The sequence below is a fragment of the Phalaenopsis equestris genome, unplaced genomic scaffold (assembly GCF_001263595.1).
Source record: "Phalaenopsis equestris unplaced genomic scaffold, ASM126359v1 Scaffold000002, whole genome shotgun sequence".
In the NCBI taxonomy this organism is placed as follows: Eukaryota; Viridiplantae; Streptophyta; class Magnoliopsida; order Asparagales; family Orchidaceae; genus Phalaenopsis; species Phalaenopsis equestris.
In genome coordinates, this window is record NW_018164444.1 from 19,543,768 (window position 1) to 19,562,091 (window position 18,324).

The window sequence follows — 18,324 nt, forward strand, 5'->3', positions numbered from 1 at the left end:
TATATATATATATATATATATATAATAGGTACAAGTAGTAGAATAGGAAAAAATAGAAAAGGCTAGGAATAGAAGTAATAGAAATAAGAAAGGAGGAGAAATGAGCAAAGAAGAGACATAAAAAATGAAAAAGAAATAGGAAATCACTAGAAATTGGAAAGGATTAAAAATAAAAAGGAATAGAAGAGGAAGGAGTTCTCTCTATGGAATGGAGTAGAATAGGAAATTGGGAAAGGGAAGGGGGGGCAATTCTAGCCCCCATGAAGGTCGGCCGGTTCAACTGACCACCCAGCAAGCTCCGCATCATGGGCATCACGCCACCAACAGAGATTTGATGAGCTTAATGGAAAGGGTGGATGGCAACGGCGATGGCCTTATCGACCTAGAAGAGTTTAGAGAGCTATGCACCACCTTTGGATCAGAAATTGGGGCTGAAGAATAGAAGGATGGCGAGCTCAGAGAAGAGTTTGGCGCGTTCAACGGGAACAATGAGGGCCTAATCACTGCAGAGGAGCTCAACCTGATTCCGAAATCACTTGAGTTTGGCGTGTTCAACGGGAACGATGAGGGCCTAATCACTGCAGAGGAGCTCAACCTGATTCCGAAATCACTTGAGCTCTAACAAGGAGATTGCAGTGAGGCCTACTGTGATATGATTAGTAGGTTAGTTTGGATGGAGATGGGATGGTTAAATTTGAGTAGTTTAAGATGATGATGGCCGATAATGGAGGAATCTTCTTCCTTCGGGGTATTTTGAATCTTAGGTTCTTTGTGGTAGCTTCCTCCCTACAAGCATTCACCTGACCTTTGAGATGCTCCTCCAATCCGCCTCCGGTGATGGCACTTGCTCCCCTGAATGCATGGCACTGATCAACAGTGGCAACTCTGCTCCGCTTTGCTTCTTCTTTCACTTCATTGACAATTTTTGTGCTGAATGGAAAAATATACGCCAAGAGGATTGGCTTGACTCCAGGTTGTCACGAGGCGTCTTCCCGTGCTATTCCAAGCTGAGAAGGTAATGAAGTGTCATTTCTGTGTACATTTATTGAGTTTAGGTGATTTATATGTCAATGTATAAATTTGGGTGCGATATATGATTCTGATGTTTTGAGTACTATGTCCGTAAAAACCCCTAATATAAATCATCCAATGGCTAAACCTATTCACCTCAATAATTTTATCTTTCAACTATCTTCCACTACTACCAAACTATATTCCAATTATTTATCTTTCCAAACCTCTACTATTTATATAATCTTCCTCAGTACTGACGGAGTTTTCTTTAATTCTTTTGAGTAATAAATCTCCAAAAAGAGGGAAATGTCTTTTAAATTGGTTATTTTCATAGTTATATATTCACTAATAAAAGAAAATATCAACAGTTTGGATAAAAAATACAAGATTAATGTCCTAGATATGTGCTTGATAAGTTTCATACTGGTTTTTGATAGAACATAGATTGAATTTCATGAGACATGGCAACTTAGAAGAAATGCTTAATGGCAGTTTTAATGACAAAAACCGTCCTACCCAGCAAAACATGCATGAGAAAAGGAAGGAACCGTTTATTGAAACAAAAAATTTTTAATCACAAAAATTGACTCGTGGAGAACATAGCAATACCAGCACATATATATATCAGAACACAGCACCTGAATAATCGCAAATAACACTACATAACTTTGCATACAAATCCGTGCTTGCTAGGAGTGCCCAAGAAGTCCGTCAACAAGCTACATCGGGCAGCAATTTAATCAGCCTAAACCATTAAATCCTTCAAACAATAAATTCATGATCTTCGATTTTATCTAACAAATTTAAATCTTTATGTCAACTTCCACACAACTATTTTTATAGAAGCTACATTTTGAATCAATATTTGTGGCCAAAAAATTTATGTTCTATTTTAGTATTTTCTTTATCCTTATATTTCAGGCAATACTAAAACAGTATAAATTTTAAACAATTCAGTGCAGATTAATGATATTTATCTTTGAAACTTTTTATATTATTTATCTGAATGCCATCAACTAGCAATTGATCTAGCTGAGTATTCAGAATCATAAGACAATGAACACATGCCAAAAAGGGCTGTACATTTAAAAGCTGAACATTACATGATGGCATAAATACAGAAATCAGCGTACAAGCAAAAGGCAATATTCATAAATCCTAGACTGCCAACAAAGGTCAACCGTACATCATAAAGCAATAAAGGTTATATTACGTGTCATTATATAATTAGCCTTCAATGATGCTACACATTCACTGAATAGCATGAGCAGAATTCAATCATCCAAAGTAAACTAGACTTCTCATTGACAATCTTTCAGGCCATCAAAAAAGGACAGAGAAAAACAATATTAAGGCATTGTTTGTCACGACTAGGCCTGGAAATCAGAAAATCAGATGGGAACGAACAATCAAACGATATTAAAAAAAATTTCTAAACACCAACATTAGTTCACAATAAGATTCAATTATAAGAGAATCACTAGTCCACAAAACATACAAAAGAGTCACTAGTCATTTATATACAAGTAAGCATCCTCTAATAAAACATATAAGATCATCAAGTCTGTTACGGTAAAACAAATAAGACCATAGAAGTGTAAAAACATAGAAACAAACAGCCTGCTTCATATCATCAAAATTTTTTCTCCTCCTACAAACAAATTCCCTCCTATCATCATCTCAGTCTAATGGTATTTAACGCCCAATAAATTACATAAATTCACGTCACATCAGTGATCTACTCCCGTGCTCAAAATTTGAATATTCCTAAAATATTTTTTAACTACAATTAGAAAAATCCTTATTTGGTACTGATACCTAATAGCATTAATTTAACTTATATAAATAAAATAACCAACACTTGCCTTTACTTATATGCTCCAAGCTGCCTCCTCCCGGACGAAGTCACTCAGTTCTTCCCCTTTCCCTCACACAGAGCTCCCTCCGCACGCAAGGCTTTCTCCCATCCTTCTTGGCTCACACAGACTAGGTCACCCATGTGAAACTCTTCCTTTGCACAGGATGCATGTGGCAACACGTTGATCGCCTCCAAACCCTCGACAAGCTAGGACAACAATGCATGCTAGTCTCCCTTCCCTTCCTGAATGCTAGGTCTTCGCGTCAGCAGTTCAACAGTTTTAGCAAGTAAACCTTCTTCCCTTCTTCCATTACCAACAACAACCTGCTCACTCTCCTTCTGCCCGCACACCTATCTTCCTTCCTCTTCTTAGTTGGTGCACAGAGGTTCATCCGCATGCAAGCACACCCATAGGGCTCAATCGTGTTTGTCTCCTGTAAATGTCTCATGCACTGCTTCGACATTGACAGACACGCACAAACCTACCATGAATAACAGCGTCGTCCTTAGCCCTAAACTGTGTGCCTCCTATACGTAGTTAACTTCTTGCATACACACGATGTCATCTCCTTCTCTTGTTTTCTATTCTGATTCATATGCTTCGAATGAGGACACTTGTATCATAATGACAGAACCACCTTTGCAGTTACATTTGTACGATCATCGCAATTCAAAATTGTTATGTATTTATTTATTTTAACAGTTACTACATGTTTATCAAATAGAAAATAATAGAGGGTGATGAAGATAAAAAATATAAGCGAGCATAAATACATATGTGCTCGTGAATTTACAACCATCATGACAATAAAAAAAAGAAAAGGTTAAAGCATACCTTCGCAGCTAGTATGAAGATGTCATTTGTTCCTGAACAAAAACCAAAAGATATTTAATATAAAAAAAAATAGATAGCAACACCTGGCTCCACAAAATAATAATTTTCATATAAACTAATAAAAATCACATAATAGGAATGCATCTAAGTTGTCTCCATTGCATTTATTTTAAGCAACTGATGCAATCGATTATCTAATTCATGAAATGATGAACTATGATGCCTTTAAAATGCCATACCAAATCATAATAAATATACAACAATATTTCTTGCAATAAACTTACTGTTTGCATGTTCAGTAAATTTAACAGCTGCTGCCTGCCACAAGGAGCCCGAGCTCTTCCCAGTGCATAGTAAAGAATGAATGGACTCCCAGTCCGAATCAGCACATACTTTGCTGCAAAGCATTGGCAAATTTATCAGTCAATACTACTCAAGTATATGATAATAAATGAAAGGCAACTATTTTCAAGTGGGCTTCCGCAAGAATAGATTTGCACTATTTCTCAAATTCAATCAAACACATCTTGAAAGTTTTTAATAAACAAAGTGCATAATTTCATGAAAAGAAAACATGAATCTAGCCCCGGAAAGTTTTCTATTTTTAAAAACAAGCTTTCTTGCCTGCAATAATGCTCTTCTTCACAACCACCAGGACATGGAACAATAGGAGGTAACAAAAATTGTTCTGAGAAAGGTAAAGACAGTTTGCCATTCATTAGCAACTCCAAAACCTCCTTCGAGGGAGAGTTTTCACTACAAGAACTTTGCCCAGCATTATCGCTATTTTCCTGAAGAAGTAAATCATCTTCATTTTGAGATTCCAATGAACATGATGCTACTGCATCTTTAAAAAATATCTGGTGATCGCACTCCTTTTTAACTGACAACCCCAAACTTTGCAAATAGAGTTTTCGACCAATCTGAAGTTCAACTGAACCGACGAACCGAAAACAAGAGCTACATACAAAACAATCAACCTGTAAAATGAGAGGAAAGACAAGCTCAAGCAACGACAAACTTCCAAAACTGCTAGGCTGAAAAAGAATAGACACAAGTCAATTTAAGAAAAAAGAATGGCACATAAATTTCTTAAATAGTTTAATCATTTTATTCAGGAGAAAACCCGAATATTTGATAGCAGAGATATTTAAGACTGCTCAACCATGAAAAAGACCTTGTTAGAACTATGCTGAGCAGCTACAAGTATTTGATCCTTCAATATAAGCTCCCCTTCCTTAAATTCCATGTTTGAAAAGACACCTGAAATCGTAAATATAAAACAGTTTTAGTTTCAGTATTGTTACTAGCAGGAAAAGGGGACTGCTTAAAAGACTAGGTTACAGCATGTGGGTAAGCCATAAAAAAGGTCCCCCACCAATTCAGTAAAGATGTATCAAGAAGCAGAGAAAAAGCGAGCAATCGGGTATGGGCATATTACAATGGATTTTCCCATCCAATGAATAGTGATCATTATATGCAATTACCACAAAAATGTGCATCATATTCAACATATGCGGTTGATAGCTTTGACAATATTAATCAGAAGTAATCGGATTGATAAGCCACTTATTCAGAATAACATTTTTATTTCAGTGAAAAACATGCAAAATAGTTGTCAAAAGTTAACGGCCAAAGATTTCTGAAGCCATATGTTAACAGATTCTACAACAAATGAATAGTAGAAATGTAGTTTTTAAGGAAATCTGAAACAAGGGAGAACACAATATCAACAAATGATTTAACAAGCCATCTCTAAAAGTTTTTGAGAACTGTAAAACATTTGTGATGCGTCACTGCATTCATATAATAATAAAAACAATGCTAATTATATAATTTAAGCATAAACAAGATAGAACTATGCAGAAATAATTAAGCATTGACTTTGTTTCTTTTTCAATCTACATTAAAAGCTCAACAAAAAAGGTTATTTAATTGAAGAAGACAAAATATCATATTATCAAAGACAACTACCAACTAAATATGTTATGCCCTTCCGTATTTTTTCAATCTGATAGTGTGAAGTGCTTTCCTTCATTTATATATATTTTTTTACAGATTTATCTTTAGGTCGCTCCTCCAAAGTCCTTATCCACCATATATTTAAAGTTTCTATTATGTTACTGAAGCACAAAATTTCATCAAAAGTTACAAATTATGGTAATAGCCATATGTTGGATGTATATACTTGCGAAACTAAATTACAGATTGATTTTATATATTAATGATTAGAGGCGCAATAGGTGGGGCTACTTGGTTTGGGGTAGAAAATTCAAATGAGCAAATTCTCTGAAACTCCAAATCCAAATCCAACCACACAATCAAGTGACCTCGTTCACTCAAATTAGAATTTCTATTTAGGTCAGGCCAAACTAAAACAGTAATTTCATGCAACAACATTCAAGCCACAGAGACTATCCTACCTAAACCTAACCATGAAAGGAAATCAAATATAGTCGATTTAATTAGATAGTCAAATCCAATAACCAAGCCTACCAACTTGCCAGACTAGGTCAGTCTGGCTACACGGGTGCATCGGCTTGTGGCTTAATCTATTAATAATATAAAAGGTGATACCACACTTGTCCTCTTTATTTAAATTTCATAATCCAAGAGCTCTACTCTATTTTGTTTCTTAACCGATACAATTTTAGTGAAAATATATATGGCAATTTGCATATCTAATCTAAAAAGTTTAATATTTGAAAGAAACTTGGTTGAAAGCTAGTAAAGCACAAATTTTAACAAAAATGGGAAATTGTTGGTCCAGTTAGAAGTAGGGTTATAAATGAACCAATGCACTCAATCAACAACTCGAACTCGGCTTGATTAAAACTCGATCATGTTCGTTCAAATTACTAAATAAACAAGCTTGAACAATTTTTAAAAGCTCGGAACTTAAATAAACTAAACATAAACATAGTCGAACTTGTTCATTCATGTTCATGAACAAACTTATTTGTTGTTCAATAAGTATGTTAAATACTAGATATTAAGTTTGATTATAACTCCTATAATATTTGATATTTTATTTAAATAAAATTTAATTAACTAGAATTTATTTAATTATAGATTTAATAGTAATATATTATTATATCAATATTATTTTTTGATTAATTATTAATTATATATTATATATCTATTTTAATAAAGTTTAGGTGTTAGACGTGAAAATACATAACTCATGTGGTATGTATGAAATACAGTTTAAAATTAATTTTAAACCCCCACAAATCTCACTTTCCCTCGATCCACTCACAATTTCACGTCATATCACTATCTCCTGAAACATACAAAATCCTGAATTGCTGGGGAGTGCAAACATTGTAGGCAACAATGAGATTGCAATGTGCAAGGATCTCTGAAACTCTAATCTCTCGTATATCTCCCCTTTCCACTCTGCACATAAGTCCTTCCCGATTAAAAAACGGTGTTGAGAAAGTGCAATGCAATCATTATAAGTTAAATATGATTAAAAATAAGAATAGTGTAACAACTTAATATAAAAGACATCTACAAAATTATCCAAAAAAGCTAGGAAAAGGACTAGTCATATCACTATGAGAAAACCAACACCTACATCTGATTGTTGGAGTTCAATGCACACTTTAAAGTATTATCATTCTAAAATATGAAAGACTACATCCCATATAATTATGATTCATGAGTTACATTTCATTTAATAGATGCGAACACATTTATAAAATTACTCGTTGATATTTTAAAATGAAAATCAAGATATTTGTTTGAGCGCTTTTATTAGCTTATTTAAATAATCGTTCACTTGTCATGTCATAAACAAATCAAAGTCATAAACAAATCAAATACAAATCAAGTTCAAAGATTGAAAATTTTAAACAAGTCAAGCTTGAACAACATATGAATGTTCGACACAAGCTCAAGCCGAACATGAATAACTTATAATTATACCAAGCCAAGACTGAACTATGATATACTCGGCTCGATTACAGCTCTAGTTAGAAGCAAAAAAGAATAATCAAATAAAGTTTTACATTAGTTTTTTTTAACATATATAGCGTCTAGCTTGATCAAAAAAATAAAATAAAACAAGCCATTGAGAAATTAGAAAAACTTATTTCTTTCCGAATATGAAAATATGTATCATAAAGGCAAGCCCCTGAGAACATGCATGAATGCATATAAAGGAGATGGGAAAATATATACATAAATGGATTTTATTTATATTTGACTTTCATAAACACATATAAAAAATTCAGTAGAGTATAACCTTGGTAATTATATAGAGTGGAAAAAATATTAGTAGCTATAACAAATACCTTTACCATGCACCTTGCTGGTTTCTATTCTGACAGCATTGCATTTTCCTTTCTGTTTGAGCTCATCGTAATATTCCTGAAGTGCATAAAAAAAAAGCATGCTGAGAACCGCAACACGAAAGAATAGCTTGCTATATCCATAACATTTTATATAAAAAAAAATGCGGCATTTACATACATACCACAAAATTCTTATACATTCACATACCTAACACCTAAACATTCATATTTACATGCATACCACTCGATTCTTTAACATCACATCAAAAATGCCACCATTACTACCTTTTTAAAAGTGAAATGCACATTTTTCATGAATAGGCTTATGACATCAAGGTGTTATAAATGTAAATAGCAAACTTCGGGTGTTAGATATGTAAATGCATAAGAATTTTGTGGTGTGTTTGTAAATTTCCCAAAAAATAATACAAGCCCTTTTTCTATTGCTTCTTCATTTAGAAGAACAAAAAAATTTAGTCTATCATAAAACGCTGCTTTTCAACATGGAAACAAATAATTGCAATAGGTAACACTTAAAAATACAAGGTATAAAAAAAACTAGGAAAAAATATATAGTCTCAAAGGCTAGCAAAATAGGAGTAAGCAAAATTCAACGAAATTAAACTAAAAAAGTACATCAGCTAATAATACCATAAACAACAGCTAAATACGATAAATATGGCTGCAGACTGCAATATGTCTAAGAATAAAATGCAACATTGCACTAGTATAATATCTCAACAGATGAAATTTGTAGAATCTTACAAAGGCTAATGGTGATTTTCAAGTTTCTATATGTAGGCATGTGCACAAAATCATGAATGGATATTGTAAACTACAATTACATGATATTATAAATGGAGATAATATACAGCCAAGGCGTTGAAGTTAGCATGCCAAACAACAAGGACTTCATGGTTTTAAAGAAAGATGAAATAATTATCAAAATTAACGAAAATAAAAAAATGAACTGTCAAGTTCCACACTTTCAACAAAAAAGAAAATATCATAAAAAAAAGAATGACAGCTAGCACTATCAGAGATAATAGTTTAATATTACAAATATCGCTGGTTAAGACCACAATAAAATGCAACCATGACACTAATACAGAAGTTCAACAAGGAATATTTGTAGAACATGAACAAATCAAGGGGTTATTTTTAAGTTTATAAATATAGCGACACTAAATTATGCAACAACATACTGTTTCCAGTGGCTACAGAAAAATAGTCTAGATGTTGAGGTTAGCTTGCCCAACAACTGGGCCTTCAAGGGTTTAACAGAGGAAGGAATAATTCTTAATGCTAATGACAAAGGAGAAGGGATAGTGACTCTTTCCTCACAACAACAACAACAACACCAACAACGAGCCTTTATCCCACTAAGTTTGGTTGGCTATATGAATCCTTATCTCCATTTATGTCCTATTGAGTATCATTTTTTCATTTAAATCTAATAAACTAAGATCATTTTTTATACAATGTGACCCAAGTCTTTTTTGGCCAGCCTCTATCTTTCTTAAACATAAGACGAATCTAAAACATGTACTCTTCTAATTGAATCATCAGATGGTCGAAGTTTAATGTGACCAAACCATCTTCTAAGACGACTCTCTCTAATATTGTCTACCACTGGAGCTAGATCAACCTTTTCACGGATATATTCGTTCAAATTTTATCTCTAAGTGTCAAGTCACTCATCCACCTAACCATTCTCATCTTAGCAACACTTAACTTTGTTTTATGCTTCTCTTTTAAAGGCCAACATTCAGCACCAAAAAACATTTTATATCTCTTCACCAACTTAAAAAAATTCCTTCAAGCTTAAGAGGCACTTTTCTATCACACAATAAGTCTGATGCATTCATCCACTTCAACCAACCAACTTGAATTCTACTAATAGCATCCCCATCTATATAACCAACACTTTGAACAATAGATCCGTGATATATAAAATGTTCACACCTTTTAATGATTTGATCACCCATAGTTATGACTTTGCCACCAGATCTACTGCTATTAAAATTACATTCCATGTATTTAGTTTTAGATCTACACAAATGAAGGTCTTTACTCTAATGTAGACCTCGATAATTCATTTTTTTCCTGAATTCTTTCTTTAGTCTTATCTGCAATAAGAATATCATCAGCGAAAAGCCTACACCGAGGTACATCATCCTGTAAATGTCTACTAAGAGCCTCCATGACGAAAGCAAAAAGATACGGACTTAAAGCCGATCTCTAATGTAATCCAACTGAAATAGAAATATACTTAGTTAATCCTCCTTCTGTTTGAACACAAGTAACAACTCTAGTATACATATCTTTAATGACTTGAATATAAGTCATATCAACATCTTTCTTTTCTATAACTCTCTAAAGAACTTTACTTAGAACTTTATTCTCTCCATCAAACCTCTCAATAAATGTATAGCTTCCTTTGTAGACTTGTCCAGCATAAAACCAAACTGATCGCGACTCTTTCCTCAAAAAAAAAAAAAAAATTTCCCAAAAAAAAAAAAAAAAAAAAAAAAACACAAGCTTATATAATCTTCAATCATGTAGCCTTGCCTCAAAAAGACACATTCAAAAACGGATTATTTCCATTAAATGGTTTTTTTCTTTTTTAATGCGAGGGTTAAAACCTTAGGCGTCTACAGAATAGAAAAAAGGCCATACCACTAAATCAAGTGCTTCGTGGTCCCATAATATAAAATTAGAAATCAGCATCTTTATAGTTGATCTTGAGATTGAATTGAAACAGTTTCCTACCAGTGAAACCTCAATGAACAAGATAGCATGCAGCTGTCCCATTCACAATCAAATGCACTTTCTGGAGAAGCGCTCTGAATGCTATTCAAGAATAGGAAGAAAATAGATTCTTCCTATAGAAGAATCAGATATTCAAACGGGGTTTGATAAAAGAGACAAAGGACTTCTATGCAGTATAACGCCCAAAAACACTCGGAAGCATGAGTAGAGATACTTTGTCGTCATCACGAGCAACAAAAAGGATCCGCGAGGGTTAGATAGAAGATGAAAGATGAAGGATGAGATCAAAATGAAAAGTTTGCCTGGATTGCTAGTGGAGAGGGGGGTGTAAGAAGAGCAGCTATCTGATCAGCGAATTCGGCGTCCAGAGGGCACGGGCTGGCCTCCATTGCGATCGAGTTTGCAAAGCAGTCGAGGATTTCCGGGGTTTATCTTCTGCAAGTAGAATTTACTTTAGGATTTAGTAAATTAAATTCTGTAAAACCGCATTTCTTAAAGTTTTAATATTTTTAATTTCAATTTTAATATAATTTTGATTTCATTTATCAATTTTAATTAAACTCATTAAATTATTATTAATTTAAAAAAATCAATTAAATTTTTTATTTATTTACTTATATTAATATTCTTTTTAATATCGATTTACTTTTATATAATAGTATACATTTGTAATTTAGTTGATATAATGTTAATATCAATTCTATTTGCAGTAATCAAAGTAACATAATATGATATTTTAATTGATTATTAATTAAGATTTAAAAACTAGTTATATTAAAAAAATTCTATTTAAACAAATAAAATCACAAGGATTTTTCTCTGTTTAACATATATATTTTTAGTTAATTAATTCTAATTATGAAAATTAATTTACATAAAATTTATTTATGAAGTGACACTTCTAGAAACTTATCTTTCGACCATTTTTCATGACAAAATTCATATTTTTTCTTAGTGCCTCACATATCAATTTATGAAATGACGCATCCACATACTTTCGCGGGACCCTTCCACATAATGACAGAGGCCTATGTGGTGCTCTAAAGGAAAGGATTTGAGAATTTTAGGTGTTTTATATGTAAATACTTTGGTGTGAGGAATGTAGATGGGCACGTTTTGGGTGCTGTGTATTTAAAAATCCCAATAAATTAATACTCATAATATTTTTATATGATTTAAAAATTGTGTTATTATATCAATAAATATAAAAATATATGTGGTAAACATATTAATACATAAAAGTTCTATGTGTTGAATGGGAATAGGACGTAGAGTCTCGTGTTGTCCGTTTGTAGGTACATACAGCTTCGCAGAAGCCCCAATAATGCCGGAAGAGATTTGCATGGAGAGAGGGGGATGAAGAAAGTTTAAGGTGGATCGATTCAGCCACTTCAACATGTCGGCTCGATTCAGCCACTCCAACAGATGGGCTAAGTTCAGCCACTCCTGCAAGTAAGCTCGGTTCAGCCAGATAAAAATTAAGTAATTTTTTTGTATGTCGATATTTCCTTATACAGGTATTTATGCATATATTTAGTTATTTGATTCTCTTAATATTTTTTATTGGATTTTTACGAGAAGAATGAGATAATAAAAATTGTTCTATCCCTTTGTGACCTTCATGGTGAGAAAAAGGCATATCTCTAGAATGAATCCACTTGACTTTGGGGGCTTGTTTGAGGAATTTAATTTTCCTATGCATCAACAACGCTTCAGGATTGGCATTCACCTAGGGGCATCTTGTGCTTTTCTTCATATGGAGTAGTCCCTCCTGGCCTTACTTTTATGATTTATAGAATCTATTTTTTCCTCGAGCGTTATGGTTGTCCCTTAAAGAAGAGGTACTATTCAGCATATCCTTCCTATTAAGTTCTTCTGAGGATTTCTATAGGAAGTGTGTGTTTAAACATTTTATATATTAGGATGTATGCTTGTTAACACCATCTCATACTATTTCATGGAAAAAGTATAGAAGTTGGGTTAGGGGATTTAAAGGATATTAATGATGAACTTTTTTAGAACGTAAATGATTGAACTCCCTTTGGTTTTGGTTTTGGTTTTGGTTTTATATATATTGATGCAAAAAATAAAGGCTATAGTCGTGTGTTTTTCCTTAGTCATTATCTTCCTTTTGGAGAGGTCATAGAACCCCTTTCCCTGGGAAAGATGAAGTTTTTGCTTGACCTTATGGTGGAGATCCTTCATCATAGAGAACGAGAGATAGAACAAGAGGCAGAAGAAGAAACTCATTTATCTTCAAAGGAGGGGCCTTGAGAAAAAGATAGAATGTCGGGGAGAAGGTAATTCATGAAAAAGCATTCCTGGATTTGGATGATAAAGGTGAAACTCTTCCTCCCAGCATGCCACTAGAACAAGACCAATGTCATCAGCAGGCCTTCATTGATTCAAGCTCATTTGGTGAGAGAATTTTTCTATACTTGTGTTTTTCTATCTGAACTTTACTGATTCTTTTTATTTGACTAGGTGTCAACCTTATCAGTAGGTTAGAAATGCCAATCCTTTTGCCAAGATAGGATTTTAGAGGCCCGATGCAGGTCAAAGATGCACTTCTTGGGGATCCTACTGATGGTGATATCATATTGCAATCTTGTCCGTCCTGAGTTGTATTCATTGATGAATTTGACAAATTGATGTTTTTGGGGGAGTAGTCGTACCAAGAGGCAAGACGGCTAGGAGTTGAAAGGATAGAGGTTTGTGGGCTCTTGGAAAGAGAAGAACATACTATGAATGATACTAAAGAACTTGACCCAATTGTAGCGGAGATCATTGATCAGGTAGAGCGAGGTCCATTGAGCATTGATCGTACGATATATATCTTCTCTTATCTAAGAGATAGATAGGTGTATGAGGATTATTTGAAAGGCGAAATGGTGGAGGCTCGAGGTCATATCGCTAAATTGGAGGCTAAAGAATTGTTCGTGGATTAGAGGCACCAAGAACAAAGAGCCGATTTTTAGAGGGGGGTCATTTTGATTCTCCAAATGATGGAAGCAAATTCTACTTCATGTCAACAATTTGAAAAGGAGGTTGAGGCCATGAAAGCTAAATTTACATTTATCAAGAAACATTCAGAGTTAGCAATTCTAGCTAGTAACTGTGAGATACTCTGACACATCTTCAACTCGGAAGCCATTAGCATGGAAGATATCTGCAAAAAATGACATTTCATTCTTATGTTTGAATGTGTATCTAGTTATATGATTTATGTATTCAGTTATTTCATCTAAGTTGTACTTTTCCGTTCTTGGAATGAAAAAAAGGACTTCTTCGGACGTTGCTTTTTTGTTTTTATTTTTTGCTTCCTCTTCTTTGTTTACGTTCTGTATTTAATAGTTCTTTTTTGAATTTGTATTGTACTTCTCGTGATTTTTATCTAAGAGAATACAACTCTTTGTCTTAGTCACTCTGACTTCCTTTGTCTTATAAGAGTTTTTTGAGTATGTACTTTTCCTTAGAACATGTCGATGGAGTTTGGTCATGGAAATAAAGGAAGCTCCCTCCCGCTGGCTAAGATTTAGGGAGGTTACGGGCATAAGAATACGAGGCTGCTAGAGCTTAGTCAGAGTTTATATTTAACGTTGTCATGATCTTAAGAGATGTGAGAAAAGATGAAACTTATGATATTGTGTATGAACATGAGATATATTTCTTCATCAAGTAATTCCATGCTAGTCTTCATTTTCCCTTGTGTGCAGAGTTAGTTGACATTTTGAATTTTTTTGGGCACATTCTAGTATGCATAAGCTCCAATTTGATAGCTATCGTAATAGTAGTTATAATGCATGCTCATGCGAGAGGTCTCTTTTGGTCGATGAATTTATTTTGTCATGTTTTTAAGGTGAAGACACATAGCAATAGTCTGGTCATGTTTTCCACTTCATTGAAGAAAGTCAGTTTGCCTAACAAAATGTTGACTGAGTGGAGGAGGCGTCTTAACTTCATTCACAATTAGAGTGACTGGAACATTTCCACTGAGATGCAGTATTTGGGAAGGGAGATGTTAGACACTTTGAAGCTCACCTATGAGGAAATAGGAAGTTATGATGCCCTGAAATATGCTAGAATTTATGTTTCTCGTTACACTTTTCCCAACTTCCTGAAAAGTAAGTTGATCGGTCGTGTTGCAGCGATCAGGATTTTACCCGCACCCAGAGATGTCAAACAATCATCATTCTTAATGGATCATACGGTTAAGGAGGAAGAATTTGAAGAATATGCTCCTCAGATGGTCTCAGTTACATGAGGAGCCCCCTTCAATATGTTAAGGATAAAAGGCCCTCAATGCGGTTCTTAGATGGTCCAAGTGGCATGTTAACCTCATTTTTGGTCAACCGTATTTCACTGGCTTGAGCTTAATTGGACTTTAGTTGATTTTGGTCTTAAGTATCCCCTAATTTAAGAAAGTTTAATTTTCAACTCAATAAAATCAAAAAGAAGCCAAAACCATCATCAAACATAATCAATCTAACTAACTTCAGAGATAACCCTAAAATGAGCCTTAACGATCGAAACTCTGAGAAAATTATTTTCTCTCCCTAGGCTATTATAAGACTCAAAACCTTATTCTGAAAGTTACATGAGGCTCATTGTCACCAATAAAGATGATGTAGATGAACATCAATTGGAATAAATTTTATGTGAAAATTTTCAAGTTAAATTTTCATGGATGATGATTATCGTCGTAGAACTTAAAATTATTATTTTCTTTCACAAGTAAATCCACTTATCCAAATTACATCCTATAAGTTGAATGATATTTGTATTCAAATATGAAAAACATGTAAATAATTTTGGTGGCAAACATAATTTTTATGTAGAATTGTGCACTTAGGGTTCCCATGCATGAAAATTAGTCCAGCATAAAATTTTTTCAATGAGTCATTATTTTTTAAAACAAACTTTTCCATTGCATCCATGTCATCGAAATCTATCTAATGAGCCCGTTTGGGTACCTTTTGATACGACAATCAGGAGAGAAAATATGATAATTTCAATTGTAAAATGATAATTTGATCATAACTCCATCAAAATGGCTTCAAATCAACTCTGAACTTCAACAAAAAGTTGTTCTAAATTTAAAAATACACAATTTGTTCTAATAAATTTCTTTTTCTCAAAGATAATTGACACACCAAAACTTATCACAAAGTATGTTGGTCATACAATGCGAGTGCACGTTCCAAGTAGTATGCATTTTAAGAGTATGCGTATCGATCCCACGAGGAAAGTCTTAATAATTATTTATGTAGAAAAAAATCTAGTTTACTAATTTAGTGAATTTAGCTTGGTGTGATTGTGAAAGAAGTAAAAGTCCGTAAAAGTCCTAAGATTCTAGCACCTAAGATTCTAGCAAAAAAAAAAAAAAGTAAATTGCAGAAAACAAAAAAAATAGAAACAACGGAAAGGATCTTGTGAGTTCCTTCAGGAATGATGAGGCTTGTACCTTTTTTATTTGAGGATTGTGGTTATCAAGATTTTTCTAAATGTTTTCCTGCTTGATTGTTGTCAATCGGAGATATTTTACTTCTTATGTCTATGTCTAGGTTAATGAAAGCCTAAAATCTATGAAGTTCGGGCTTTTTTTTTCTGATCCCCTAAAATAATTAAAAAATTAAATTGGAATATTTCTATCATCTAAGAATTATGTGGTTAACCCTCCGTTTCCACTACGCAAATGTTAGAGGTCATTGTATCACAAAATACTTTAACTTCCTAGTTGGCTAGACTAAGAGTAAACGTTCATAAATTAAGCAACAACATAAGTCATGAAAGCATAAAGAAAATACTAACTGAAAAGTATTTCATAAAAACTATAATTAAATCCACTACCCCTATATCACAGAGACATGAAAAAGAAATTAGCCACGCATCATCGAGAAAATCACAAGGAATACTATACAAGATTTCATTGCAAGAAACATAAATATGCTAAACATTCAACAAATTATCTTCTCCACAATAGTATAAATCAATTCTCTCATACAATAATCCCTCACAACTCACAATACAGAGAAATAACTCACCCTTGATGTTTTCAACCAAAGGAAGAAGAAGACCTTCAAGAAAGCACTCAAATTCACCTTAATCCCTGCCACTAGCAGCCTTTAACTTTTCTCTACTCCAGAATTTTTTTTGAAGCCAAGAAGAGGCCAAGAAGACCTTCACTCATGAAAAAAATTAAGTTTTTATAGTTAGGTTTTACATTAAGAATCCAAAATAGATATACAAACTCTCTAAATTTGTCAATAGGTCCAAAATAGGCAAGGAATAGTGTGAAATAAGGGTTTTGAATGTCTGACGACGTGGTCATGCCAAAAACTAGTGTGGTCATGCTAGAAAATGGCATGATCACACCCGAAACTTGCGTGGTAATGCCCAAAGCTAGTGTGGTTAAGCCATCTCTGGCATGATGATGCCAGAATATTGCATGTTTTGACTTCATTTTGCATGTTTGACACCTATAACCAACACAACATCAACAAAACCCTTTCTCAAGTGTCAATCTCTGATAAATTAGTAAAAATAACTGGTAAAACATATTTACAATTAAACTTAAAATTTTGAAATAATTCAAAAATAAAAAATAAAATCAATACACATAGAAAAATAATCAATATAATTAAGTAGAAATCATAAGAGAAACTATACCATATGCATTGTATATTGGCACACTCCTTTGCTTTACACTCTACCCATTGTACTAAGAGGGGCAACTGACTGGTGAGGATGATAATATTTCTTAGGCAAAGCTGTCAATTACACTTGATTAGACATTAATTGACTTTCCAAGCATGTATTCATACATTAGATAGCACATCAATGTCCTTTAATACCAAAATCAATCTAGCTAAAATATTATTAATTTAAATCATAAAACTTTTTTATTAGATAGGTGCATATATACTTAGGTCGCTCAAACATTAGAATTGAGACATAAACCTCAACATAATCATTCTGATTAATGATAACCCTTCACATCTACTTTTGCACGAGACTGGCCTCTTAGTCTTGAAGTGTATGTGGGTTAGTTGGCAACCATCTCAAGGAGTAGTTGTAACCCTAGAAGAGTCGGGTTAGACTTCACTTCTTAGTGGGAGAGAAGTCTATAAGTCCCATTTTTGCCTTTTTATACTATATTTAAGCTTCCAAATATATATCAGTAAAGCTCATCTTAATATAGATTTAAAGACAGTCTTATTAGCTCTTTGTTATAGGATAAGTCATCTCTAAAGCATTTCCACGATCTCGTATCATTAGATTATAAGCCTTAAATCTCTACTGAATTAGACAACTTAAACCTAAAATTAATGTCAACTTCCAAAGCTTTAAGCTCAATCATATCATTTCGTGAAACATTATATAAATTCTTAACATTTGGTGGTTCATACCCTTTCTTCTTTAGCTTCTGATAAGAACTACTTCATTTTGATATAATCCCTTGAATTCAAAATTAACAGCCTTGGAATCAAACTGTGTGATAAGTAAAAATAAGAGAGCCATTATTTTAGCTGAGAGTTTCCCTAATA

General features: G+C 33.4%; 1 protein-coding gene across 7 annotated transcripts in view; it reads right to left on the bottom strand.

Moving 5' to 3' along the window:
* The window catches only part of LOC110018090 (histone-lysine N-methyltransferase ATXR2), a 49,761-nt gene extending 38,539 nt beyond the window's left edge, over positions 1 to 11,222 (bottom strand). For 3 of the 7 annotated variants that reach the window (XM_020715322.1, XM_020715323.1, XM_020715321.1), the window contains exons 1-6: positions 10,685 to 11,071; positions 8,006 to 8,081; positions 4,885 to 4,970; positions 4,332 to 4,687; positions 3,992 to 4,104; positions 3,708 to 3,739 (exon numbers count right to left, since the gene is read on the bottom strand). In XM_020715322.1, coding sequence (XP_020570981.1) covers positions 3,708 to 3,739; positions 3,992 to 4,104; positions 4,332 to 4,687; positions 4,885 to 4,970; positions 8,006 to 8,081; positions 10,685 to 10,819 — 798 coding nt within the window. In that variant the 5' untranslated portion in view covers positions 10,820 to 11,071. The other 4 variants (XM_020715325.1, XM_020715327.1, XM_020715324.1 and 1 more) reach the window with 3 other exon arrangements.
* Between the last annotated feature and the right edge of the window lie 7,102 nt (positions 11,223 to 18,324).